The 25829-nt window shown below is 49.4% G+C and overlaps 9 protein-coding genes across 9 annotated transcripts; 5 read left to right on the top strand and 4 right to left on the bottom strand.

Annotated features, from left to right (window-relative positions):
* Positions 1-1482: 1482 nt before the first annotated feature.
* COCVIDRAFT_35999 (hypothetical protein) lies at positions 1483-2924 on the top strand (the record flags this gene model as incomplete). Its single annotated transcript, XM_014703221.1, has 6 exons — positions 1483-1608; positions 1663-1758; positions 1820-1856; positions 1902-1969; positions 2019-2416; positions 2468-2924. The coding sequence occupies 6 exons, from the start codon at positions 1483-1485 to the stop codon at positions 2922-2924; spliced, it is 1182 nt and encodes a 393-aa protein (XP_014558707.1).
* Positions 2925-6215: 3291 nt separating this feature from the next.
* On the top strand, positions 6216-7519 carry COCVIDRAFT_35998 (hypothetical protein; the record flags this gene model as incomplete). The annotated part of the gene is made up of 3 exons (XM_014703220.1): positions 6216-6421; positions 6560-7038; positions 7089-7519. The coding sequence occupies 3 exons, from the start codon at positions 6216-6218 to the stop codon at positions 7517-7519; spliced, it is 1116 nt and encodes a 371-aa protein (XP_014558706.1).
* Positions 7520-9449: 1930 nt separating this feature from the next.
* Positions 9450-10428, top strand: COCVIDRAFT_24890 (hypothetical protein; the record flags this gene model as incomplete). The annotated part of the gene is made up of 4 exons (XM_014703165.1): positions 9450-9524; positions 9631-9887; positions 10086-10173; positions 10228-10428. The coding sequence occupies 4 exons, from the start codon at positions 9450-9452 to the stop codon at positions 10426-10428; spliced, it is 621 nt and encodes a 206-aa protein (XP_014558651.1).
* A 748-nt stretch (positions 10429-11176) lies between these two features.
* On the bottom strand, positions 11177-11795 carry COCVIDRAFT_24889 (hypothetical protein; the record flags this gene model as incomplete). Its single annotated transcript, XM_014703164.1, has 3 exons — positions 11177-11430; positions 11525-11709; positions 11761-11795. 3 exons carry the CDS (start codon positions 11793-11795, stop codon positions 11177-11179), a joined length of 474 nt encoding a protein of 157 aa, XP_014558650.1.
* Positions 11796-12299: 504 nt separating this feature from the next.
* Positions 12300-13364, top strand: COCVIDRAFT_24888 (hypothetical protein; the record flags this gene model as incomplete). The annotated part of the gene is made up of 2 exons (XM_014703163.1): positions 12300-13214; positions 13266-13364. The coding sequence occupies 2 exons, from the start codon at positions 12300-12302 to the stop codon at positions 13362-13364; spliced, it is 1014 nt and encodes a 337-aa protein (XP_014558649.1).
* A 143-nt stretch (positions 13365-13507) lies between these two features.
* Positions 13508-14242, bottom strand: COCVIDRAFT_93980 (hypothetical protein; the record flags this gene model as incomplete). Its single annotated transcript, XM_014703219.1, has 2 exons — positions 13508-13900; positions 13955-14242. 2 exons carry the CDS (start codon positions 14240-14242, stop codon positions 13508-13510), a joined length of 681 nt encoding a protein of 226 aa, XP_014558705.1.
* Positions 14243-15428: 1186 nt separating this feature from the next.
* Positions 15429-19569, top strand: COCVIDRAFT_93680 (hypothetical protein; the record flags this gene model as incomplete). The annotated part of the gene is made up of 7 exons (XM_014703218.1): positions 15429-16602; positions 16666-17117; positions 17237-17789; positions 17998-18694; positions 18742-19063; positions 19109-19223; positions 19280-19569. The coding sequence occupies 7 exons, from the start codon at positions 15429-15431 to the stop codon at positions 19567-19569; spliced, it is 3603 nt and encodes a 1200-aa protein (XP_014558704.1).
* A 996-nt stretch (positions 19570-20565) lies between these two features.
* On the bottom strand, positions 20566-22093 carry COCVIDRAFT_14259 (hypothetical protein; the record flags this gene model as incomplete). Its single annotated transcript, XM_014703131.1, has 2 exons — positions 20566-21311; positions 21364-22093. The coding sequence occupies 2 exons, from the start codon at positions 22091-22093 to the stop codon at positions 20566-20568; spliced, it is 1476 nt and encodes a 491-aa protein (XP_014558617.1).
* Positions 22094-23432: 1339 nt separating this feature from the next.
* COCVIDRAFT_35991 (hypothetical protein) lies at positions 23433-25347 on the bottom strand (the record flags this gene model as incomplete). The annotated part of the gene is made up of 4 exons (XM_014703217.1): positions 23433-24406; positions 24455-24827; positions 24878-24990; positions 25065-25347. The coding sequence occupies 4 exons, from the start codon at positions 25345-25347 to the stop codon at positions 23433-23435; spliced, it is 1743 nt and encodes a 580-aa protein (XP_014558703.1).
* Positions 25348-25829: the final 482 nt, after the last annotated feature.

Raw genomic sequence — 25829 nt, 5'->3', positions numbered from 1 at the left:
ATGGCGGCCACAGCTAATCGGGTAACTGCTCTGGCAACGGGTCCAATACGACCGACCTCTTCTATTCTTTCAATCTTGTCGGCCCGTAGATCATGCAGTCAGACGGCGTAGCTATTCCTTGCCGTTATCCGTTATGCGCTGACGCGTGTCGAACAGACAGTCTGCGACACTGGTCATTTGGATATCTGGATGCGCATCTGTAAAAACTTGTGCATGTTAAGTTCACCATCACATCACACGACGTCTGAGGTTCATTACTAAATTGTGGGCATCTCCCCTTGCTCGTTGTGGGAACATTATTCGGCAATCTTTCTCCCAACGGTTGGTACGCCCTCTGTCGGTGCATCAGATTCAACAACGTCAAGGGATCGTGACGCAAGCATGTCACTTTTCGAGTCTGAGAAGTAGTGCCTGGCTGTATGTAGTCAGTATCCTGGCCAAGCGCAAAAAACCCTTGCGCAAGAAATGAGGGCCGAATCCTGCCAGAACGGATTTTGGCTAGCGGATCATTAGAGGAGAGTAGCTTATTGGCCAGGCGCATTCGCTTTACCTTCGGTATTTTCAATTCGCCCGGAACTTAGCTCCTCTGGCACCAAAATGGCGATCCCAACGGATCCTTTGTCGCAGTATAGTCATGGCTCCTCTCGCCAGTGACTCGCTGGCTGCGTGGGACTGAGTCGGGTTCTTGAGCGTTCGGTGTCGTTCTCCTCTACGCTTTACCGGCTATTGTCTTCCGTCACGTTCCCCTTCCCCCAGTGTCAAATCACGACGAACCAAATCATCTAGGATTGCTGTGCCTCAGTCGATTGTCCCCGCCAAATGCAGGGGCGATGCCCGTCTTGCGTGTGCGTGTCAAAACACCGACCCACCGTGCTGCATACTTACTATCTGGAGATACTTACGTATCCGGCTACTTGACTACAATCTCGGAGGAGAAGAGTGTGGTGTCATTTCATCCCGAGGTCTTCTAGCTGACGGGTAGATTTGTAGATGGATCACTAACCATTTGTATACATGTAAGTAAGTACGACATGCATCGTACATATGTACATATGGCCTGAGACGTGGGGAAATCTCGCCATCCAAACTCTGCATCTTGTCATGACAGAACGTGGGGTACCCTGCAATATGGGTGCTCGGATTTTCAAGGCGGCGAGCCCTGACTGGGATCCTAGGATAGAGTTTGCACGAAAGCCTGTCAAATGCAACCATCCGCTTCCTGAGGCTCGTCTCTCGCCTAGCGTTCAGCCTCCGGCAGAGCTCCACCTGCATTAGCCCTGCACAGATAGCATAAAGTTAGCTTGGCAACGGCTCTGAATCGTGAACCAGCTTTCGGCGCAGAGGTCTCGACGGCCCACCAACAGTCATTAGTGCTGGCTCTCCCCCACCAGACTCTCGTCGGCCGTAAGTATCCATCTATCATTCCTGCGTTGTTTTGAGCAGCGCCGGCGCTCTCGCCTCTGCACCAAGATGGCCACCAATATGTCAGGTTTGACAACCTGGGAGGGGATGCTTGCACAGATGCTGTCAAATCCGCCGCCAGCAGATGAACCCCAGCCCTTGTCGAACAGAAAAGGAACCATATTCGGCATCACGCTCACTTTCTTGGTATGATATCAGCGACTCCACACAGTGACTTGGTATACTAACTTTGCACAAAAGACTGTAGCATGGTTTGCAGTGCTTTTCCGTCTTTGGGTTCGTATCAGAATTGTCAAGGAGTTTGGCTGGGATGATGCATTCGTGCTTCTCGCTCAGGTATGCACGTCAATCTCAGAGTACGAGGGCCAAGCCTAGGAAATACTGACTTTTTGGACAGTGCCTAAACACTGCAGCGACTATCATCGTGTGTATTTGTAAGTTACGCATCCTACAAGTATGTACTCGGCTAACACTCACAGCGGTCAGATATGGACTCGGCCAACACATGTTGTATCTTGGGTTTGATAACGTGGCTACCTATCTAAGAGTATACATGCCTCATGCCTCCTTATACGAAAACGTATTGACGTGACTAGATGTACTACATAGAACTGGCCATTTACATTTCCAATGGTGCGATTATCAAAGTCGCTCTGCTGTTCCAATATCTGCGTATCTTCAAGGCTGGTCGCATGCGATGGGTATGCATAGGCCTACTTGTCGCAGTGATACTCTGGGGCATCGGCTTCGCATTCATCGCCTGGTTTCCTTGCTTCCCAGTTCGTGGCTACTGGGATCGTACCATTCCAGCAAAATGCTACGCCTTTGGTTTCGGTGATCTGGAAGAGTTCGTTATGACATACAAAGCTCAATCAGCGACCAACATGATGTTCGACATCGCCATATTTGTGGCGCCTATGATACTCTTCGGGACACCGAACTTACGAAGGAAGAACGTCGTAGCAATGGCTGGTGTTTTCTCGTTTGGCGCAGTGTAAGTTGACTTATCTTACGACACACAAAATATTTGGACTAACAATGGCAGTGCTGTCGGAACAGCAGTTGGGCGCCTACACGGCATCGTAAAAACTAACGGCGCGACCTACCCTTACGTTGACTACACCTGGTGGACACCTCCCATGATCATTCTATCCTGTCTCGAAATCGACCTGGCCATTATCTGCGCGTCCATGCCTATCTTCTGGCCCATTGTCGAAAGGTCTCTTGCCGCCATCCTCGTCAGCTACGAAGTGCAAGTAGTTGAGGAGCGTGTGGATGACTACGGCCTCACATACGAGCTCGAGCATAAGAAAACAAATGACAGGATGAGTATCAAGAGCAGTGGAACAAGCACAAGAGAGTTAACACAGCAAGAGGAGGACAATAATGGGAAGCGGCAGCAGTTTACAGTAGGCTGTGATCCGCTCAATGAAGAGCGAAGAAATGCTGGGTTTACAGCCAACATTGAAACGCTCGCGGCGCCGCCAAAATGGCAGATTTGACATGAATGTTATTCTTTTCCCAGTTCAGGACGATTTTCAATCCATCAAAATGTGACACCCCATGTACCGGAACGCCTCTTCCTCAACTGCCGTCCTTCTTCACGAGACAGTCAAACCTTAATGTCCCAATAGCAGATCGTGATTGTCCCCTTATGCAACCCCCTCACACCAAACCTCATGTAGCGCGGCAGCGCCCCTCCCCACCCCCCTCTTCCGATTGTCGAATCAGCACATTTCCCACCTACGCTAACCGCACGGCATCTAGGCCCCCCGCGATCTGGAAATCCAAAAGGCAAGCTAAATTGTCGAGGCCCCCATTCTTTATCGTTTCTCGTCTATTTTACCCGAATCCATACTTGCATTAGACCCTTTTTTTGTTGCTTTTCAAAAGCAAAATGCAAGGCTGTGCCGATCGATCTCGGGCTAGCTTTGATTTTCCTTTTTCCCAGAAGCCATTATATGGGGAGGAAGGTTTCATGTGATGGCACACCCCCCTTGACCCATTTTTTCTCATGCTTTCCTGCTTTCCTACTTTCCTGCCCTTGCTATTTAATTGCGCTTGGCGATCACCAGCGGGTTTGGAGGGGTAGCAGGGGGGGGAGGGTTTTCCGCCAGCATCCTGCTTATCTCTGGGATACCTTCGTGCTTCCCGGCGATGAGGACGTCTCAGGCACGGAGAGGGGAGTACCCGGCTGCTTATGGATATGCCGTCTTGGATGCGCGAGTTGCCGGTGCCGTCTATGCGGTCATTGCTATCTGGAACGAGCCCTTGACGTCAGACAATGCGTTATGGGCTGATCTCGCCGAACCATTTTCTCTGGGGAAGTCGCCTGTTCGCCAGAATGTAACAGGGTAGGGTACAGTAGGTATAGGTAAAGTATATGGTACAAAACTTTCTTCGACAGGGATGCTATTGCGCGCATTTTGATATGACTTTCATACTACCACTAGGTTTTTACTTTACATGTTGCAATGGAACGAATGTTAGCGTTGATCTAAAATGTCCGTATTACGCCCAGCTGAGGGATCGAGCTTGGCTATGAGGGGAAATCTCGCGATGTACGCGCAGAAACTCTTTCTTGTTGAACGATCATTTTCAAGGACCATCCCTCGCCCATCGTTAAGCTCGCTGTTTCATTCGTTTAGGCCGTTGTCGCTTCACATCGAGAGTACTTACTTCTCGCTTACTAGGATCCAGCCGCAAAGTATTTGCTTACCGGCTGAACTTTGGGCTTTGTTATGACATACTCTGTACCCTGCTGCAGCGTTTGTTTATTTTTTCCAGTGGTGATCATGGACAGGGGGCTGTCAGCCGACCTGGTGTGCGGAATAAAAACTAGACGGGATACTTGACATTTGACTACGCAACAAAGGCTGTCAGAGCCGGCAGCCCCTTTTCGCTTGCGCTCTACGTATTTTGCTTCGGCTGTGCTGTGCTTTTTCTGCGCCGGCTTTGCCCTTATGTATAGCCGACCACCAACACCATGCGATCAATGAGCATGGTGCAAAGCCGCCGCGGCGCGGCACATACCTCCCGTCGCCGCGTTGCCGCGGACCTGCGCCATCTTGTTCTTGTACCGGTCAAAACCCGAAGTTTCGTAGATCCTATCTTCAGCTTACACTTCATAACTCATTGTTCTTGGAAATGGCGCTTACAAGGTACGTATGAACATGCATTTTTAACGTGATTGCGACGCCAAGTGGCCGTCTTTGCGTGGCATACCAGTACAGTAAGATGGCTTGTCCGGCCAGGCCGGGAGTGTTGGTGGAGCACAGGTATTAGGGGATGAGCTGGGCAGATGAGGGTGCACTTAATGGAAGTATGACCGACGAGTACAGCTGCCGAACATAACACGCTTGTACTTGGTTCTTTCCAGCACTGTTGTTCCCATGAAACACTGGTCTCATTGGCTTGTTCCCGTGTCAACGCAAACAATTACTGCAAAGTGCTTCGATATGTCTAAAGTAAGTAATATATGCGCTTCCCATTCTCACAGTTGCGACCTCTACAGATGCATAGACCAGGATACCAAGTCGGCAAACATGACGAGCATTCAGCGCAGTGGGAAATGAAAGGACCCGAGCAGATCGTTTTCCATTCATCTTTCGTGCATAATTTCTGTGTGTCTCGCTTTTTTTTTCATGTCCCTGCCCGTGTACTTTACCTATGTTTAGACTTTCTCACTTTATTGTTAGTTCCCCTTCAATCTCAACGTTGGCTCAGAAAAAGATACCATTTAATGTCAATGCGACCTCCAAGATGAAAATGGCTACTGATTTGGTGCAAGAATTGTTAATACCATGCCTACAAGTTCTGATGCAGTGCTTCCTAAAGTTATTCTTATCTATGTTTGCATAGCGAGATGCACTTTACTCACACGATAACGGATGAAACTATATGGGAAAATACGCTAAATTTTTACACAAGAGTAGGCCTATGAGTCGTTACGGCGAAGTGAGCCGCTCCATTGTATCAATATCAGAACAATTGGCCAATCTCGCTGCATCCACACCTGCATTATGACGAGTTTCTCGGAAAAATGAGCCAATCACGAAGGAATATTGACTATGCTCGAAGTTTATTTGAGATTTTTCTTTTCCGGATAGAAGAAATACCAAAGCTAAGGCTCTTGTGCAGCCTCTGCAATATCAAGCTGTAACCGCAATCATGATTGCAGAGACAGTGCTGCGCACTTGAGCACCTTTAGCTCCACATCAGGACTAGCGTGATCTTCCTTATGCGGTAACACGTCCTAGCTCAAGCTCGTGATACTGAACCCCAAGTTTCCTAGGCGAGGATCTGGTAGTTTTTGTAGGCGTGATACGCGCTGAGAAACCGGATGCAGCTATAGTGCTCCTTACAACAGCAAGGGCCTACCTAACCCGGTAAGCGGGAACTCAGGTTCTTCCACCTTTTCTTTGTCTCCAATATGATGCATGTATTTCTGTTTTGACTGTTTGTTTTGGGGGCCAATGAAAGCTATGATGATACCATCTTGCCTGTTAAAATGATCCTCGTGCCCATTCAATGCTTTGCTACTTGCTTGTTGAAATTTTGCGTCGAGAAGAAATCTCACATAGCGCACCGATATAGTTGAAGAAGAATACGATACCTTCCTGCCGAACTCCCGTTCAGTACACTACTCCACATCCACTCTATTTAGGGATCCCGTGATCGCAAACAAAACGACTAGCAAGGTACAACATCACGTATTCTGAACATCAGCCCTGCCGACCTAAACGAGATTTAAGCTTGCCGCCTGGCTATCGAAACCTGCCAATCTCTTCATCATGACGTCACCTCAGAGCAGTCGCGTCATCATCGATCCAACTGGAGACGCACTGATAACTTTGGAGAGCCCAGGAAAAGTCTTTGCTCTCTGGATAGAGCCCCAGGATAGTTCGAGTGATTCAGGAGATATAGAAACCGAAGATCTCAGTGAGGATCTTGATTATGAAGATCATAGCGATGGAGAGGAACTGCCCAATTGGATGAGGTGGGACGAATCTGATCCAGAGTACGATTTACAAGAGCAGCCTAAGCATCAGGACGAGTCAATACCTTCTACAATCCCTGAAAGACGGACTCATGGAGTTGAAGTACCTCCCGCGCCAGTTCATCCATGCAAGCGAAGCCTGTCTCTGCCACTTGTCTACCAGGTTTCATCAGCGCATCTCATCACAGCGTCTCCAAAATTCGGAAGTGAGCTTCTATCCTCAAGAGACGACCAGAAAGACAGCAGTAGCCTCCATCACATCAAATGCTCAGACTGGGACCCTGAAGCCTTCGAGATATTACTCAACACATTGCACACCCGCTACCGCCGAGTACCAAAGCAGCTGAGTTTGGAAATGCTCGCCAAAATCGCTGTAATGGTTGACCACTACAAATGCTGGGAAGCTTTTGAGCTGATATCTCAAACATGGATTAGACACATTCGTGTGTGCCACCCGATGCCTCAGACCTATAGCTGCGACCTGATGCTCTGGATGCTGGTCACCTGGGTATTCAAGTTACCGAAAGAATTCACCAGGGCCACCGCTATAGTGTTGCGACAATGCACGGAGTCAAAGATACAAGATATGGGATTGAGAATTCCACCATCAATACTTCGTATGTGGTATCAAGGCCTTGGTCATTAGCAAATTGCTCACACGAAACAGGGACGCTGGAGGTCCGACGTTCAGAAGCCATCGAACAAATCATCGAGACATTCAACTGCTGGATCGATGAATTCAGCGACACCTACACGTGCCGAGTCGATGCTGACTTGTCTTTTGAGTGTAGCTCGATATTGCTTGGTGCGCTCATGAAGCAGATGCGAAACATCGATGTTCTATCACCTCAAGTCGTTGCGCCATTCGATGGGTTCAGTCTGGAGAAGGTCCACGAGAATATCAAAGCGATACAATCACCGATTTGGGAGACGTACGATGGAGTCAATGAGCTTTACCCTATTAAGCATGCTTGCGGCTTTCAAGGGACGATCATACGGGATGTTGGGCACATTGTTGCGAGCGCGAAGGGGTTGGTGCTGAGTGACTTTGTGGATTGCAGTGATAATATGGAGGGGTTGAGTCTTGGTTGCCCGTAGATGCTGTCGGGGAGTATTTGATGTTCTCGATTTGGTGTTTGGTTCCTACTTCGTATATACCCACATTCACGAACACTTGTTTTCTGGAGAATAATAAATGAATATGATATGAAGGCGTCGGTAGTCATAGAACCGTAATAACAAGATGTTGGTGTCCTCCACTTTTTTTGCATTCCGTGATCGTCGTATCATATTTTATTGGCAGTTTTCATATCTTATTTCAGCCAGGCTAAGCTAAAGATTCCTTGATGTGTCCGCTTGCTGATGTAAATGAAATGTTTCCTGAAGAGTCTCCAAGAAACTCGATATCGTGCAAACATAGCAGCGAAGCCTGAGATGCCCAATCAGATAATCAATATAATATCACTTGGACCATGATGACTTCTGTGACTTGACAGCCTTTCTCACCATTCATAGTGTACGCCTGGCTATCAGTTGCAATTATGACATAGTTTCCATGCTCGCACCTCGTTGTTGACCTCCGTCAGCTGAAAAGCCTTATCTCACTGCTTTGGTAAGTGAGTGAAGAATAAACATCCTTCACTGGATATCTAGACCGTTATGAACAAGCTTGTTACTACAGGCATTCGGGAGCTCCTCTAGTCCTCTTCTTCCATAATATCTTGCAGCCTTGTAAACCCTTGCATCAAATTTCCAACAGAATTAACATTCTGATGATCAAGATGACTCTTGACGTCAAAAAAACTGGAATGATGCGTGTAAAGTAAGATATTGATGTCACATATCGACACAATAAACATGGAATGCTCAAGTCATCTAGCGCTGCTGCCAGGTCATAAATCATTGTGGTCAATGTCGGACCTGAAAAGACAAGATATATTCTGCATAAGAAACTCTTAACTCACCACTCCAGACTGTTCTAACGCATGATATCTCAAGGTCCTATCAGAAAAAGTTTTACCATTTAAGATATCCGCACCGATATCTTCGAAGTCTTCGTGGACTGGCTGTATGAGAATAAGCTACCTCCATCTGTCCAAACTGTTGATGGCTGGCTTATATTCTATCTGTACATGCTCGCAGACTGGCTCTCGGTGATTCGCTTGAAAATCGCATTGATGACTGCAATCTTTCACGGGCTTTCTTCGTGTTACGTGAGCAACACCACGGTCTGTACGCTTTTTGAGGCTCTACCGAACAATAATCCTTTGCTTCAGCTAGCTGTAGATGCATTCTGCATCAACGATGGTATCGAACACTTGGGTACAGAGAGTCTTGCCAGCATTGATAGCTTGCCAAAGGAATATCTGACCCGAATAATGCGCAAGTTTCACCAGCTAAGCCCACTGCCCAAGAAGGAGAGAAAACCCCATCGTGAACACTACAGTATGACAGCATGCTTACCGGGTTTGATTGGTGGAGGTGAAGCATGAAGGCCTTTCCCCCCGACCAGAAAACAAATCGAGAAGGAGAAAGCTTGGTGAGCGGAGTTGGACTTAAAAGTGCGACTTCACGAAAAGATGGAGCTTATGAAATCAGATCAGAGGGAGATATTTTGCATGGATCAGGAATGGCTCTAGGTTCTTTTGGTGTTATAGGAGGAATGAAAGCAAAGTTGCTTTCCTACCAAGACCCAGTTAGCGTGTGATGACATAAGTGAGGCTCCGCTGTCTTGGTTAGCGCCGCGCTCCAAGCTTCAGCAGCGCTATTCGTCATTTCCTATAAGCAACACTACTTCCACCACAGGTACCGTTCCTTTACCATAACTCTTTACGGCCCAGGCAACGCTCTTGCATTAGCTTGCTGAGCTAAGAAATTCATCGCACAAGCACAAACACTGCGCGTTCGCAACCCAATCGAGTGCTACATCTCGAGCAATTCACAGCGGTCTTGTAAGTCAATAGTTCACGGAACTGGGCGCATGTATTGACACGACTCATAGTCAGCTTATACACCCTCCGCCGCAATCATGTCAGACGTCGAAGCCGAGCAGAAGCGCGAGGAGGATGAGCGTCTTGATACCGCAGAAGACCCAAATGAGGAGGTACGATCCGAGTCCTCTCCTGCACGTGGAAGGCATTTGTCCAAGTTTGGCATGCGCGTGTCTGGATATACACATCGCAAGCAAAAGTACTGACGACAATATACAGGAAGAAATCTCTGCCATGAGGCGCCGCGTTCAGGAGATGGAGGAAGAGGCACAGAAGCTGCGCCAAATGCAGCAAGCCATCGACAATGAACGGCACGAGATGCGCGAAAGCAAAGAAGACGTTGATGCGCGGAGCGTCTTTGTCGGCAACGTAGACTACGGAGCCAGCCCCGAAGAGATTCAGGCGCATTTTCAGAGCATTGGTAGCATCAACCGTGTCACTATTTTGCTCGACAAGTTCACAGGACATCCTAAAGGGTCAGTACTAAGAGGGGGTTTTCTTTGAAGATGTGCGCGTCCTTGAACTTTTGAGTCGATTGCGCACAACGAGTGGCGCAAAGCCGGAATCGCCCGTCGCGTTGACTTAGTTTCTGTCTCTAGACATTTACAAGATCGTTCTTTCGCTACCTGGCAAGAGTTTGGCAGAAAGATCGGAACGCTAATGAGCGTATGCAGGTATGCTTATGTGGAGTTCACAGAACCCCATTTGGTCAATGAGGCCTTGGTCCTTGACAACAGTCAGTTCCGGAATCGCAACTTGAAGGTACGATTGCAGCAATACGTCGCATAATTTTTTCAGGTGCTAACTCTTCCGTAGGTTGTACCCAAGCGAACGAACCTCCCAGGTATGACACGAGGCGGACGTGGTGGCCGAGGTGGCGGCCGTGGTGGCTACGGCGGACGTGGCTCGCCATACGGACGCGGCGGATTTAATAGTTACGGCGCTCCTCCTCGAGGAGGTGGTTATCGAGGTGGATACCGCGGAGGAAGAGGAGGTTCCGCCTACCGTCCTTACTAGGGTCGGGCAATAGCACACACGGATTTGTGTTGGGTTCTCAACCGTTTTATTGAAGGGAAGGGTCATAAAGGGGCACATGAAATTGGAACGGAGTCGCGGTGAAGCTTTGCAACAACAAAGGGCTTTGTACTATACCTCAAAAGGTCCACTGGGGAGGACATGCTGCTTGGAATATGGCATCAGATTTGTCCTCATTTCCACCACCCGGACATAATTTTCTTTCAAAGGAGCACGCAGTTTTAATACATCTTTCGGTACCATCTGTTTGAGACATTGCAGGATCTTGAGACGAGTGGCCAATTTGCAAGTCAATAGTGAATGCTATTCTGAGAGCAGGACGCTGTCAATGCAGGGAGAGATCAGGTATTGTAGCCCAAAAGAGCCTTTTCTCCGCTTGCGCATCCTCTCGCCTTTGGGCATGATGCCCTAGACGCCAGAACTTGTCATGGTAGCGTCAGGGATGCTCCACAATGATCGCGCCAAAGCAAAGCAGCCAAACAAAAAAATCCAAGAGCAGTTCTCCTCATTCTCTGATCTCTCCAGTCGCTGGGTACAACCCTGTGTTCGAAGGCGTGGCTTGTCAGACCTCCGTATTCTTCGGTCGCTGTGACGACGGTAAAGTGTCTGCCGTGGCCCTCGCAGCAGAAGAGGCACGCGTTACAAAAGCTGTTCCTTCTTCAGCCCTCCTCAGTCATACAGCACCCTTTCACTCCTCTTTCCGCCGATGTGGTGCGTCATAACCGAGCTACTAGGGGGCTGGATTCTCCTTGACGATCTGCCTGACTTTGCGCTCGTATGCCGCCTTGTCCTTCTTGAACAGATTAAATGCGTCGGCTTGCGCCGGCGACTCTGGGTTGGGTTCGTCGAGCAGCGACTGAATACCCAGCAGGATCTCTTTGATATTTATCGCGGGCTTCCAGCCTTCTTCTTCGTTGAGGATGGAGAGGCAGACGGTGCCAGAGGGGTAAACGTTGGGGTGGAATAGTGGCGGCACGAATTTACCTGTGAGATGATACGTTAGCCGTGAGCGTTCAGCATATCGGGGCACCTGCGATTCTGCGGCTGAGTGCCTCGGGCATAAGAGGGGGAAACGTACACTTTGGCGGCTTTGTTGGGTATTCATCTGGGAAGGTGACTTCTAGCTTGAACAAGCCGCCTTCCCAGATGGTCTTTTCCTTGCCTGGTACACCGCAATCCCACTTTTTGAGGTCCATCATACCGTTGGCGCCACGCATTGGCTTTGCGAAAAAGCCAAAGGGATGATCCCGTCGCCATGACTTTCTGGTGCGCTGTTAGTAAGTAAACAAGAGGCGGGTACGGATAGTTGCTTACCTCTCTTCTGAGAGCCGATTGATGCAGAGAGACATCGCAGGTGCAAGTGTGAGGCTGGAGTTTGCGCTTGAGCTGTCCTCTATCGGGATCTATTTCGGGCGTTGACAAAGAAGTTGGTGTGTTTTCAACGTGAGTGGTGAGCCGCCGATTGAAGAGTGTGCGGGCGTCGCAGTTATGTACAGGTGATAGCAGTGGTGAAGGTGAGCGAAAGCGGAACGAGACAAGGTGAAGTCGAGTTGCGGGCGCACGTGACGTGACAACAATTATCTCCCCCGGGGCGCGTCACAGCGTTGGGATTGTCGTCTCAGTGCTAGTCTAGATCCCGTTGGCAGCATTGGGAAGGTGCGATGGCCGATCTTGCCCCGCGCTAAACAGTGACCCCCGCTTATGTGAGTGAGGGTACATACCGCTGGGCCAACCGAGGCTGACGTTGCACATGCGTTTGGCTCAGGGCTCATGCGTATTCTTTACCCTTGCCTCTCCACCTTGTATTCCCTATCGTTCTTCACCTGACCGCCTGGAGCTGAGCGTGGGCAAGCATGGCGGACACAACTGTGAAGAAAGCAGAAGAGCCACAGCCGGCTAAAGCAACACCTGCCACCACGACCGCCCCTCCTCCACCCGAGGTTGCATCGGATCCCGAAGAAGACGACCTCTCTGACCTTGACGATGTACTGGATGAATTCGCAAACACCAAGCTCGATGCCAAAGCACCGACTGCCTCATCAATAGAAGCTGCGTACCCTAAATCTGACAAAGCGCCCTCATCCTCCGGACCTGGCAGGCCACCCGAAGATGTGGCGCCAGCGGACCTGTTGCTCGATGATCAAGAAGAGTTCCAGAAACAGTTGCAAAAAGAAATGGAGCAGCTCCTAGGACAGGGTGACTTCCAGAAGCAATTTGAAGAGATCATGAAGGAGATGAGTGAGGAGATGGGCGGCGCAAACCCTCTGGATGCTGGTGCGCATGTGCATAGCGAAGGACAAAAGGCTACGGGAGCACCTACTTCATCTGAAAAGGAGACTGCAGCGAAGGCTGAGAAGAGCTTCCAGGAGACCATCAAAAAGACCATGGAGCGCATGCAATCTTCGTCCGATACTGCCGCATCTGCCGCTGCATCCTCCTCACAAGATGATATTCTCGCGCAAATGCTTGCGTCCATGGAGTCCGGCGGCTTTGGAGGAGAGGGAGGCGACGAGGACTTCAGCAAAGTGCTCATGGGTATGATGGAGCAGCTTACGAACAAGGACATCTTGTACGAGCCAATGAAGGAGCTTGACGATAAGTTCCCAAAGTGGATGGAAGAGAACAAGACCAAAGTGGAGAAAGATGACTTGAAGAGATACGAGGAGCAGCAGACGTTAGTTCGAGAGATTGTGGGCAGGTTCGAGAGAAAGGGCTACAGTGATGACAACGCGCAAGATAGGGAATATATCGTTGAGAGGATGCAAAAGGTATGCTATCCCTTCCAGAATGCTTCTTTAATATATACTAATAATCTATAGATGCAAGCCGCTGGCTCGCCGCCGCCGGATCTAGTCGGCGACATGAATGCTGCTCAAGAAGCACTGCAGGATATGGACCAGGGTTGCCCAACACAGTAGCTTCTCCTTGTGTGGTCGCCTGTACGCTTCATTCTTCCCAGATACCCTTCCAGTATATAAATGATGCTTTCCCCGCCCATTATACCCCTGACGACGTATGACGAACCGTTTTGTGAATTATAGGTTGTGTAATCAGGAGAAGCTCAAAAATCCATCATATCCGTATCCATCGTATCCTCGTTTCCAAATCCATTATGCACCGTCTGCGATAGCTGCTGTGGCTGGCCGTCCTCGGCCATTGCACACTCCATGAATATCGAGTCGTAGTCTTCATCGTCGCTACCATAGTGATGTGGTTGCACATCCGGTTCTTGCTCTATGGACGCAATCAACTGTTGGAGCTCGTACTCCTCTTGGGCGGCGATATAATCGGCCTCGGTCATATCAGGATCAAATTGCGGCGCGTTGTTGAACATGGTGGGTAATTGCACGTCCTCGGAAGGGTCCTCGATGATGTCGTCATTCACAGGCGGTGCCTGACGCGCTTTCTCTGCTTCCCAGCGTTTGCGTTCTGTTACAAAATCGAGTTGTTGAATCTACGTCATCGATTAGTTTTTGGTTTCCCAGGAAGATCGTGTTAAAGCACATACCTGTTCGCCTCGTGACTCCCATTTCTTGTCATCGCGATTATTCTGCACCCGCTTGAAGAACATATCTCTTCGTCTCTTCGTAGCTGCATCGCGCGTTTGCATAACTGGGTTGGACTTGAATGTGCGCTGTGGAGTTGGTGATTGTTCCTTGATAGGCGAAGACATTGTGAAGTCGAAGATTTGAGGTTGCACGTTTCCGGAGCGCTCAGATAATGGTGACGAGCGTGGTGGCGTGTATGGAGAGCAATGCGCCATTTGATGGGAAAAGAAAGACGTTGTGAGAATCATCTTTTGGAGCGGCTTGTTGTACTCGTTGTATTCAGTTGGGTATGCAAATGGTAAAGTACGAACTGTAGAAGGTGACAATGTGGTTGTATGAGGGGTTCAGTGTGGATGTAGATGGGAGGCAAAGAAGGTGGAGCAGACGCGAAAGTACGCGCGACAGAGCCACGGTGGTCTGTGCACGCTATCGATAAGAAACACGCCTAATACTCTGCGGCGCGTCCAGGCTGCACAAGGATGCCACTAATTCCCATCAACGCGATTCAGATGAAAGAAGTCTGGACTACATCTTGCTACAACCCCAGGTCCAGCCCCTAGCATTTGCATCCACCATACCAATTTGTTGAGATCGGCATAAATATCTGCCATCTACTGCCATGGCTTCTGGGGGCATAAGAAATTGTTATGAAGCAGCATATGTACATGATGAATAGGCATCAAAAGTCATCGACAGGAACTAGTTTGATGATTGATAGAAGGGTGAGGCCCGAGTAGTTTTCACACTACATTTTTTGGAGGGTACGTGGCAGTCAGCATGCTAGTCTAGGTGTAAAAGGACAATACATCTGTCACAAATTCTGTTACTGGGGTCTCGCGTACCACACGCGCACACCCTGGATGCCGAAACATCTGCCGCATACGCAACTTACACACACATACATGCAGAGATGTTAGGAATATTTGCCATTGATTTTACTGACGTATGTATTGCTTATGGGCAGCATCTCGAACAATTGAACATGGTCCCCATTTGTCATGACGTCAGATCAGTCCTTCCAGGATCTACGGCACACCATTGCTTTACACGAGCCTATCACACAGCTTGCCACTGAAGAGCATCGGCATATGGAGATGCATGATAGGAGTTGTACATTGCTATGCTTACGCTATTTTCACCGATGTTGGACCCACCTGAAGTCCGCTAGTCCGCCACACTTCCCTCGACCAGACAGAATACGGCAATGCGCTAGTGCTTTGCAGTCTGCAGGCCCGCCATGCCGCTGGTCGAGATGGTTCGTTTGGCGTGGCGACATGCAAACTTGCAACTTCACGCCCCCACGATACCCAGCCAATCGCTAAACCAGGCCGCCTCTGCATCTACTCCAAACTTCAAAGGACGCAACATGGTCTTAGCGAAGCTTGTATTAGATGTTACCTGCCCCCTGTGCCGCATTGAAGCGCATCCATTATCATGAGCCAATCCCCAGCCAGTCGCGGGGCGACGAAGAAGAGCCGCTACGAGATGAAAAGAGAACGGGATGTGCGGCTTCACTATGGGGCCGCCTTCTGCAATATACCACGCGTTGACAACCTGGCCACTCATGTCCCCCACCCATCTCACGACTCGACTCTAACGGCTTTGTGTCAGCTGACCGCTATCCGCATGGGAGGCCAGAGGGCCATGATCTCGCTTCTGGAAGAGGAACGACAACATATCCTAGCGGAAGCTACTTGTGATTCCCCCCTCCATCCAGATACACCAAAGGACGAGCAGGATGCGCTGTGGGTTGGAAGTGTTAGCATTCCTCGTAATCTGGCATTATGCGAGAATGTGTTGGATCTTAGTCGTGAGGATAATGTCTTGGTTGTCAATGATCTTACGGCACATCAGAAAACTGACCTTCAGGGTGCTGTTTACAGCAACTCCGATGCACGTTTTTATGCTGGTATTGCACTCATTTCCCCAAACGACACAATAGTCGGGACGTTATGTATCTTCGACAACCAACCTCGGGACGGCCTGACAAGTGAGCAACTTGGTCTTTTCAAGGATATAGCATCAACAATTATCGGGTACTTGAACACATACACAATCAGGGATCAGTACAGCCGAGGAGAAAAATTTACGCGCGGCCTGATCTCCTTCGCCGAAGGTGCGACAGCTCTATTGCCTTTTGAGCACAACGAACAACAAAACCCATCATCAATACCTCAGGAATTTCCGGACCTAGCTTCGGAAACAAAAGAAAATCCTCTCTCTACACATGGCAGGGGAAGAACAGAAGCGGACGATCCATCACCAGACAATTCGCCTTCCCCGACCCATAAGGCAACTACCGCGAGGTCTGCAAGGCATCAAGCAATAGGGGCACTTCAAGACTCTATTCTGCCCATGGACTCAAAATCAATGTTCTCTCGTGCGGCGAATGTCATGATGGCCTCGAGTAATTTGGATGGGGTACTTATATTAGATGCAAGCGTTGCAGCAAACGGAGGCCAACAGCGCAGCAATACCACTTCTCGAACCAGGAGCAGCTTCGATTCTCTATCTGAATCTTATCAGTCAGCATCTTCTAGCGAGGGACCAAGTTCAAACAGCACAGAGGGCAACGCGTACAATGCATCTTCTTCAAACTCCAAAACATGTAAGGGTGATGTTCCATGACTTAGATGTAGAGTAGTAACTGACCATACCCGAAAACTTATAGGTCAGTTGCTTGGAGTTGCCACTTCTAATGACAAGAGGAAAGCAGCATATGGGTCGTTGTTGGAGTCTGATCTTGCGCGTATGCTCCACGAATATCCGCATGGTAAAATCTTCACTTTCACAGCCAGCGGCATATTTGTATCCTCAGACGAGACCACCTCGAGCCCTTATTTTACGGAGCAGTTACCCAGAATGGCTTCTTCCAAACGCCAGACAAAGAACTGGTCAAAGAGATGCTCGGAAGCTATCCAGTCAATGTTTCCTGAAGCAGCTAGCGTCGCGTTTGTTCCATTCTGGGACTTTGAGAGGTCACGGTGGTTTGCAGGCTGTTTGTGTTGGAGCAACAACCCATATCGCCTACTTTCTCCCTCTGTTGATTTGATTTATTTAAAGATTTTCAGCAATTCAATCATGAGGGAGTTGTCAAGACTGGATGCTATGGCTTTGGATCAGGTAAGATGAGACAGTTCGTATATGCTATATCAAGAGCTACGAGCCCATTCAACCAACTTAACATTACTATCTATCATGCATACAGCTCTCCTGACCATGCTTGACTAACAATTTTCTAGGCTAAATCAACATTTGTAGCCTCCATATCTCATGAGTTACGATCTCCTCTGCATGGAATATTAGGCACACTGGAATTCTTCAAGGACACGCCCCTGGATTCCTTTCAGGCCAGTATGCTTAATTCTTTGCATGGCTGCGGAACAACCCTTCTTGACACCATCAACCAAGTCATGGACTATGGCAAGATCAGTGAATCGAGAAACAGCATCTCTTCGAAACGAATAAAGAATGAAAATACCATAAGGCTGTCATGCAAACCAGTAAGGGGTAGAAGGAGGAAAGATCCCGCTTTCGATATTAGCATTGCGACAGAAGAAGCTGTAGAGGCTGTCTTCATAGGGTCGTCATACATCCCCGTCACCGCTAAATACATCGAGCAACTTCCATCAAGAACAGGGTATGAGTCGGCTCCTCTTCCAAAACGCAAGGTACGATTTGTCATACTTGATGTGGCATATGAAGACGATTGGATGTTCTCTTTTCCAATCGGATCATGGAGAAGGATAGTTATGAACTTGTTCGGAAATGCTGTCAAGTACACAGAGTCAGGCTGTAAGTCAAATATTTCTCAGTCCATCGATACTGTGGTAATCAATTGGATTGGTTTCAAAGATGTGCTGTGGCAACAGCATGAGCCGAAAATGTTCTCAGAGATTCGTACTGGTCAAGTGCCATATCAGCCCCATCCCGAAACGAACATTTGCTGTTTGGTTTTTTCCCTACTAAAAGATGTATTGCTAACGTGGGGTTTTGTAATTAGATGTGCACGTTTCTTTGCGTTCTAGCAAATCAGCAGAAAACAACAATGCACCTACAACGATTATACTTACAATAACCGACACGGGCTTGGGAATGACTCCATGTTTTCTTGCCAACCGAATATTTGAACCCTTTTCCCAAGAGAACTCACATTCGCCTGGTACCGGACTGGGCTTGAGTATAGTCCGACAAATTATCGACACGAGCGGCGGGAAGATTGAAGTCAGCAGCCAGCCGTCCATTGGCAGCAAAGTCACCGTTAAACTCGCACTTACTCAGCCGGAGTCCTCGGATATGTTGATGGCCGAGCATAGACGGTTTCAATCGACCCTAGCAAGATTGCAGGGTCACAGAATCTGCATACTTTCCAGGAAAACTAAAAAGTCTCCAGATGATGCCGATTACTCACAAGCTGAAGAAGGACTTGTACGCTTCACCAATGCGCTCGCTAACACCCTCGAAAAGCACCTGAAGATGGACGTTGTAATGTCTACCGATTCTGAATACAATGGTGCAGACATTGTCATTTGCCCAGAAGTTTCCTTCGATTATCTCAACATTATTCGTCGCCGTAGAACTCGCGATCAGCAAGCTCCTGTCATCATCTTTATCGGGATGGATGCACTTGAAGCAGCTACTCTTCGTTCAGACGTTCGTGTGACTTCCAAGCAGTCTGTAGTTGAGATCATAACTCAGCCGTGAGTATTATTCTTTTGGTGAGATCAGCTTTGACTAACTTGATCAGATGCGGGCCGCACAAATTGGCTTTTGTTCTTAATCGATGCTTGGATCGATACGACCGACCTGGCGATAATGTACAGCCTTCGAGGGCGGTCAGCCCCCTTCCCCAAACTGCAACCTATGGAGCTAAAGAGCTGGGCATTTCCATTCCGCCACCCAGCCCTGCTCAACTGAATGATAAACCATTGCAGGCCAGACCCGCAGAGAATGCTGCTAAGTCCCCAGCTACGACGCCTACACCACAGCCTGTACATGTCCCACATCAGGAAGAAGACTTGGCTGCATCCCATATACTCATCGTCGATGACAACATGTTGAACCGAAGAGTAAGTGTAACTCTCTGCACATAAGTGTAGTTCTGACGATATCAGTTACTTGTGGCATTCATGAACAAGAATGGTTTACAACACCAAGAAGCGTCAGACGGTCTTGAGGCATTGCGCAAGTACCAAGCGGACCCACACAAGTTCGAGGTGATACTCATGGGTAAGTAGCCTACCTGGCTTCAAGATCTATCTGCAGTGATGCTTATGATATGGCAGACATGTCGATGCCGGTCATGGACGGTATGGCGGCCACTCGGGCGATTCGCGAACACGAGCAAACCCACAATTTACCGCGCAGCTTCATTATCGCATTGACTGGCCTCGCATCCTCAAGCGCCAGGCTGGAAGCATGGAGCTCGGGCATCGACCACTACATCACCAAGCCTGTGAACTACAAGGAGCTTAGAGAACTTTTGAACAGCGAGAAATTGCGAAAGGATGGACGCCGGATATCTTCGGAAGTTCCTGAGAAAACAAGTGAAGAGGCTACGGAGAATATAGCTTGATTGCAAGCGACCGCGTCCTATACTGATTCGGAACAACAGCATTCAAGCCTTTGGTTCTTCAAGGATGGCTATTGTTGACATCCATATGCGCAGCGCTTTCGAAGGCACACATGTCCCATCGCAGTCACCTGTTGCACAACTCGCACAACTCGGGGATAGCGTACCCCATTCCATTCAATCGCCAGAGAGCAAAGTCCCAAAAGATTCATCTCCTTACACCTTGTTTTGAATCTCGCTGGACCGAAGATGCATAGCAAAGTATAAGCAACAGTTTCGTAAATAGAAGAATACGGTGCATCTGGCACGAATATATCAATCATCATATATACATATATCAACCTGCCTCTTGTAGCGTTCCAGGCACCTCCTTTCACGTATCCCATTTGTACCGTCCGTATCTTCTTACCAACGTCTAGTCTTTTGCACGATAGGGGGTCGGCGAATCTACTTATCGCTCCTTATCTTCTCTCGTCGATCAACTCAGCGTTGGGATTTTAGCTTTGTACTAATCGCCCACTAGCACTGGGCGATGTTGACCCCGCATGGACCCAGGTGAGCAGTTTTCCATTATGGCTGACCAACATATTAAGAATATGACAATTTGATTTCTGGTTTCTTTCATCAAAGCACTGATCGGGCTTGTGGTTTAGTGGTATAATACTCCCTTAGCATGGGAGTGGTCCGGGGTTCGATTCCCCGCGAGTCCATCTCTTTTTGCCAACGCTTCGGCTTTCCTCATCTTTTTTTTTGCCTCGTTAACCGTCATGAACTTTTTTTTTCGGTTAGCTTCAGGCTGTGTATGCACGTGTTTTTATGTACGCAGTAATCTGATGCCAAAAGAAAGATGTAAAAGTTATTAGTCCAGTTGGAGTGAACAGACATTTTGGTCGCTTGGTTTAGTTTTAATAGGTGTTAGGAAGGGACAGAATATATTCATTGCCATATATTGGTGTTTATCAGGAAAAAAGAAAATATTTTCATGTACAGAGTCTACATCTACTGCACAGCAACCTTGTTCCATTTCAGACCGTCAGTCAAACTGCCCATCCTCGCATCCCAATTATCCACATAGTAGTTATCCCTTGGTTTCCAGGGCCCCGTATTCGCACACTGGGGCATCTTTCTCGCGTTGGCCTGGATATACGTGCTGTTAAGCGGCGAGGCGGACATGGACTTCTCCTTCTCTGCGTCGGTGATGACGGGCACAACGCTGGTGTATCCGTTATCGCGCTGGTGCCTGATGAGGCGAACGTAGAGGCGCGATGCGGCGTCTGAGCCGAGGGTCCAGGAGGCGTTCCAGTAGCCGATGATGTTGCCGAAGTTGGGGAGGGAGGTGAATAGGCTTGCGCGCCACATGTATTGGGCGCCGAGATCGACGTGTTCGCCGTCGACGGTTGTTTGCATGCCGCCGAGGAAGTTGAGGTTAAGACCTGTGGCGGTGATGATGATGTCTGCGTCGAGGCTTGCGCCGCTGTTGAGCTCGATGCCGGTGGCGGTGACGGTCTTGATGGTGTCGGTTACGATGTGGGCTTTGCCGGAGCGGAAGGCTTTGAAATAGTCGCCGTCAGGGCAGAGACACATGCGCTGTTGCCAGGGCCCGTAGCTAGGCTTGAAGTGTGGGTCGATGGGGAAGTCGGGTGGGAGCTGGCGGGCTGCTTGTTTGATGATGAAATTTCCAGCGGCGGATGGGAACCACATGCAGAATTTGTAGAGGAGGATGGGGACGAGCGTGAACATGAAGCCTGGGTGGGTTAGCACTTGGGCATGCGGCGGAGGGGGAAATTGGTGACGTACGCTTGTAGCGGAGAGTAAACCACTCGGGAGCATACTTCTCAATCCACGATTTCCTCTTTTGACCTATGCTCATAATGTAGCTAGGGCTTCGTTGCAGCTGTGTAACGCTTGCAGCCCCACCATCAACCAATGCAGGCAAAAGGGTAATAGTTGTTGCACCGGATCCAATAATAACAACCTTCTTGTCCTTGTAGTTGAGATTCTCTGGCCAGAACTGTGGGTGTATTCTCTGTCCCTGGAAATTGTCGATGCCTGGTATGTCTGCCTTTAGAGGTTCGTCGTAGTTATAGTATCCAGTACCCATGATTAACCATGAGGTCCAGTAAGTGACTCTCCGGGGCTCTCGTCCGACGTCATTGCCAACTTCCACCTCGACTCTCCAGCGCTGCTCGTCAGTCCTCCAGTCGGCCGCCAAGACTTTGTGCTTATACCGGATCTTCTTATCAATGTCGAACTTTTGCACCGTCTCCTTCAGATAGCCCATGATGGTCTCTCCTCTTGCAATGGGCTCCTTTTTGCGCCAGGGATTGAATTGGAAGCCTAGCGTGTGCAGGTCCGAGTCGGAGCGCACACCGGGATACCTGAACTGCGACCATGTTCCACCGAGTTCATGGCGTGCCTCGAGGATAGTAAACTTGACGTCTGGCAACGACTCTTGTATGCGGTAGGCGGCGTTGATACCGCTGATTCCGCCTCCAATAATCAACACATCAAAGTACGAGTCGATCATGGCGGGTAGCAAATGTGATGTGGTGGTGTGACGTGCGACACGGACGGGTGAACAAGTACGGGGAAAGGCGGATTACAAGGCCAGATATATGTAGTGTCGTCGGGCGGTGAGACCAGCCGACATTAACATGTGTACAAAGGGGACCCCGTCTCCACAGCTTGGTAGATAGGCTTTGTCAATGGCTCCAGACTAAAACTGAGCAGATGCGGCGACCGAGCTCAAAATTGCTGTAATGCCGTCACCCCTGTACTGTGGCTGTGACGTTGGCTGGCATAATTACACAGTAACAATCTAACTGATTCGGGCAGGCATACATATCGGCTTCGGATGTTCGGACTGGAGCTTCGCTAATGTCTCCATTGTGCAAAAGCAACCTCACTCCTCGGCGCCCGAATAAACCTCTGCCTTCGTCGCCACCAGGATAACTAGATGCCGCAGTCTGAATGTATGATTGTGTTAGTTCTCATCTTACCAGCCCAAACAAAGGCACAAACAAGATTGAACACAGTCTCGCAAGTCTGGTTCAAGCAACCCAATTTATGAGGGGTTGTAATTATCATATCATACCGTATCGTTACAATGGCTATGGTCCTCATCCCCACATGCATATGGTGAGACGCCTGCGCCACACCCAGCGCGCCCCGCACCGCGCGCCCCACCCACGAGGCACAGCCAGCTCCAGCTCGATGTGATTGGGGCGGGCAACTTTTTTTTTTACGCCATGTACTCGAATACATCGCATTGGAGACACAGGCGAATGAAAGACGTCATTTCTCTCTTTTTGCGCCGAGGCAAATTGTCTAGGGACAAGTCGTGGTTCCAGTCTGCGGTTTGAATGGTGCGCGCACCTTACTGCAAACAGCCTACGCCCGCATGTTGGCGAGCTCCGGCGCGGGCTCTCGCTTCCGCTGGTACTGTATGTGATTGGGTATTGCGTGTTGATGGGCTTTTGCTACCGCAATCTGGGCCGGATGTGTGTGCGTAGATGCGGTGATGTGCTAGTATGGCACCATGGACACGCAGTGGCGTCTTGTCAAGCTCAGGAGGATCCCCCACTAGTCGGACAAAGGCATCGCAGACTCAAGACTTCCGATGGCCGACTGCCTCGGTATGATTTTGTGACCATGCGACAGCCCTGATCTAGCCAACGACTGCCATGTACTACACTACATTCACATGTCTCTCGCAACACTTGCTTTGGCAGGTTAGCGTACATACACACACGCATATACGGGGAGATAGAATAACACTGAAGGTGGTATCATTCGATTAACGAGAATAAAGCACTCTATTATGCATCTAGCTCAAGCAAAACCCTGCCCGCTACAAACTCAAATCTCTATAGCGTCTGCTTTCCTCTTGTCTCAATCGGCAAGACCAACATACTGAAGAACGCCGCGATGAACAGCCCACCACTTGCGTAGATGGGCGCCTTGGGGCTACCGCTGCTAGCGAAAATGGCGACAATGGGAGCGCACAGTCCAGCAACTCGGTTCAAGAAACTGCTGATACCAGTGCCAGTGCCGCGGATCGGGCCAGGGAAAACCTCGGGAGTGTATGCGTACAGTACGCCATACATGATGTTCTGGAAAAAGGCTTCCAAGCAAGTAAAAGCAAGTTGAAAGTCCGAGTCACTCGAGATGGTAAACAGGAAGACAAAGACACCAGTGATGACGGTCGCAATGGCCATCGTTCCCTTGCGGCCCAGGAACTTCATCTCGACAGCATAGCATGCCAAGAACGATCCAGGAACACCGACGATGGCAGTAATGGCATAGTTGCGGTACACGGTGCTCACGTCGTTTTCTACTTCGCCTCCAGAGTTGGCCAGGTATTGCGGCAGGAAGGCGTTGAACAGCGGATAGGCCATGCCAATGGTAGTCCATTGGAACCACAAGAGCACAGTGGTCAATCCGAGTTTCTTATCCTGGAAGAGGATCTTAAAGCGGGCAAAGGAAAAGCGGCTGATGGACCGCTTGATGATTTCAAAGCTGCTGAGTTTGGCATCCTCGCCAGTCACTTCCTGGTCGCCTCCAATGTAGTTGAGGATGTCTTCGGTAAGCCAGGTGTGCGTCTTATTGCAATACGCGATTCCGTAGACGGTGGCTACAGCCTCGGCCTGGCGACCACGTGACAGCAAGAACTTGGGCGACTCGTAGAGATGGAAGAAGAAGAAACGCGAGATGAACATGACGAAGGTGATGGCTCCAAGTGTCAGGATGAGGTATCTCCACCCCATGTTGTCTGACATTTTACACTGTCCAGCAGGAGTGCCGGCAGCACAGGAAAAGTTGGGAATGAATGCCCATGCGACTAGAACGGATTAGCACTGTACACTAACCAGTAGTGTGCTCGACTTACGCAGCGAGGCAATCAAGTTACCAATAGGCCAGAAGACGGAAAGCAATGTCAATAAGTTTCCAGATGTTTGTGGGAGAAACTCCAGGAAGAGTGCTCCGTCAACAGGAAGATTGCCACCGACACCGAGTCCGATACAGGCGTAGAGCGCGCATGTGCCGATCCAGTTAGGACCACCACCTGAGGCGAGACCAAAGGCACCGGCAAGGAACAGCGTAAAGTTGAAAGCAACACGGCGGCCGATAATGTCCGACGCAGTACCCCAGAATGATGCACCGATGCAGAGACCGAGGAAGAGCGCTAGGGTGGTATATCGAACTTCACTCTCACTGACACCAAACTCAACCGAGAGTTGTGGTAGCGTGAGTGCAACACCCTTCATACTGGTAAGCCACGACAACTGCAAAATTGTTATAATGTACGTACCTGCAACCACAGGTTGTCTGCCATCCATCCGCATCCAGCCAGGATAAAAAGCTTCCATTGGTAGCGGCCCATGCCCATATCGCCCAGGGCCCGGTTGATGACCTTGGACTTGCCTACAAGAGTTTAGTAAGTATTGATCATTCCACAACTGCTAACAAATCTGGCAGTTGAAATTAGCTTAACGTACGGTCATATGGGGTGTCGGTGCCCGAGGCGGCGACATCTGCTTCGATTTCTGCTTTGAGGGCTGCAAGAGTCATTCCATGGTTAACAACACCACTTGATGCATCACTTTCGGGGCGCGCAGGTTTATCGTCTTTGGAGCTTTTTTCAGAGGGCGCAGGGGAGTTGCTCTGGCGGGAGTGGGGAGTGGGGCCGCTGGGGACTGATTCTTCAAGAGGCACATGGACGCCGGGGAATTCATCCACACTGTGCGTCTTGAAGGGGTTTATAAACATTGTTCGAGGCATGTTGATGTAGTGAGAGTGCTGCTTGGAGGATCAATGGTCGTGAAGGAGTAGTTGCTTGGGTTTGGCGCAATGGTATTGAGGGTTGGCAGCAATGGGGCAGTCGCAACTGGGATGATCGTGCTCTGGGTCGTCGTTACCTCACCAAAGAGGTCGAGTCGTGGAGTTGCTGGGATTCGGTGGTGGTGGTAGTGGTAGTGGTGGTGTTGGCGTGTGGATAGTGGCGTATGTTGATCCTTCACGGTGGCTTCACCCAAGCATAGGATGCTGGAGGCTTGTGAGGCTTGGAAATGCTTGTGTATTTGTATGGCAAGCTTCCACAACAGCGAGGCCGTGGGGAGTAAGGGGAAGAGTATCGAGTAAACTCCATCTCATGCGTGGAGAAGTGGCCCTCATATACCATTGCGAAGACCCTGGTGCCTGGCCTAAGTCAGAAATCTTTTACAATAGACGCAGGAAGTGGAGAGTCTTCGGTGAATTGCGCC

The sequence above is a fragment of the Bipolaris victoriae genome, assembly GCF_000527765.1.
Source record: "Bipolaris victoriae FI3 unplaced genomic scaffold scaffold_24, whole genome shotgun sequence".
NCBI classification, from domain to species: domain Eukaryota; kingdom Fungi; phylum Ascomycota; class Dothideomycetes; order Pleosporales; family Pleosporaceae; genus Bipolaris; species Bipolaris victoriae.
This window is presented reverse-complemented; position numbering and strand designations above follow the sequence as displayed.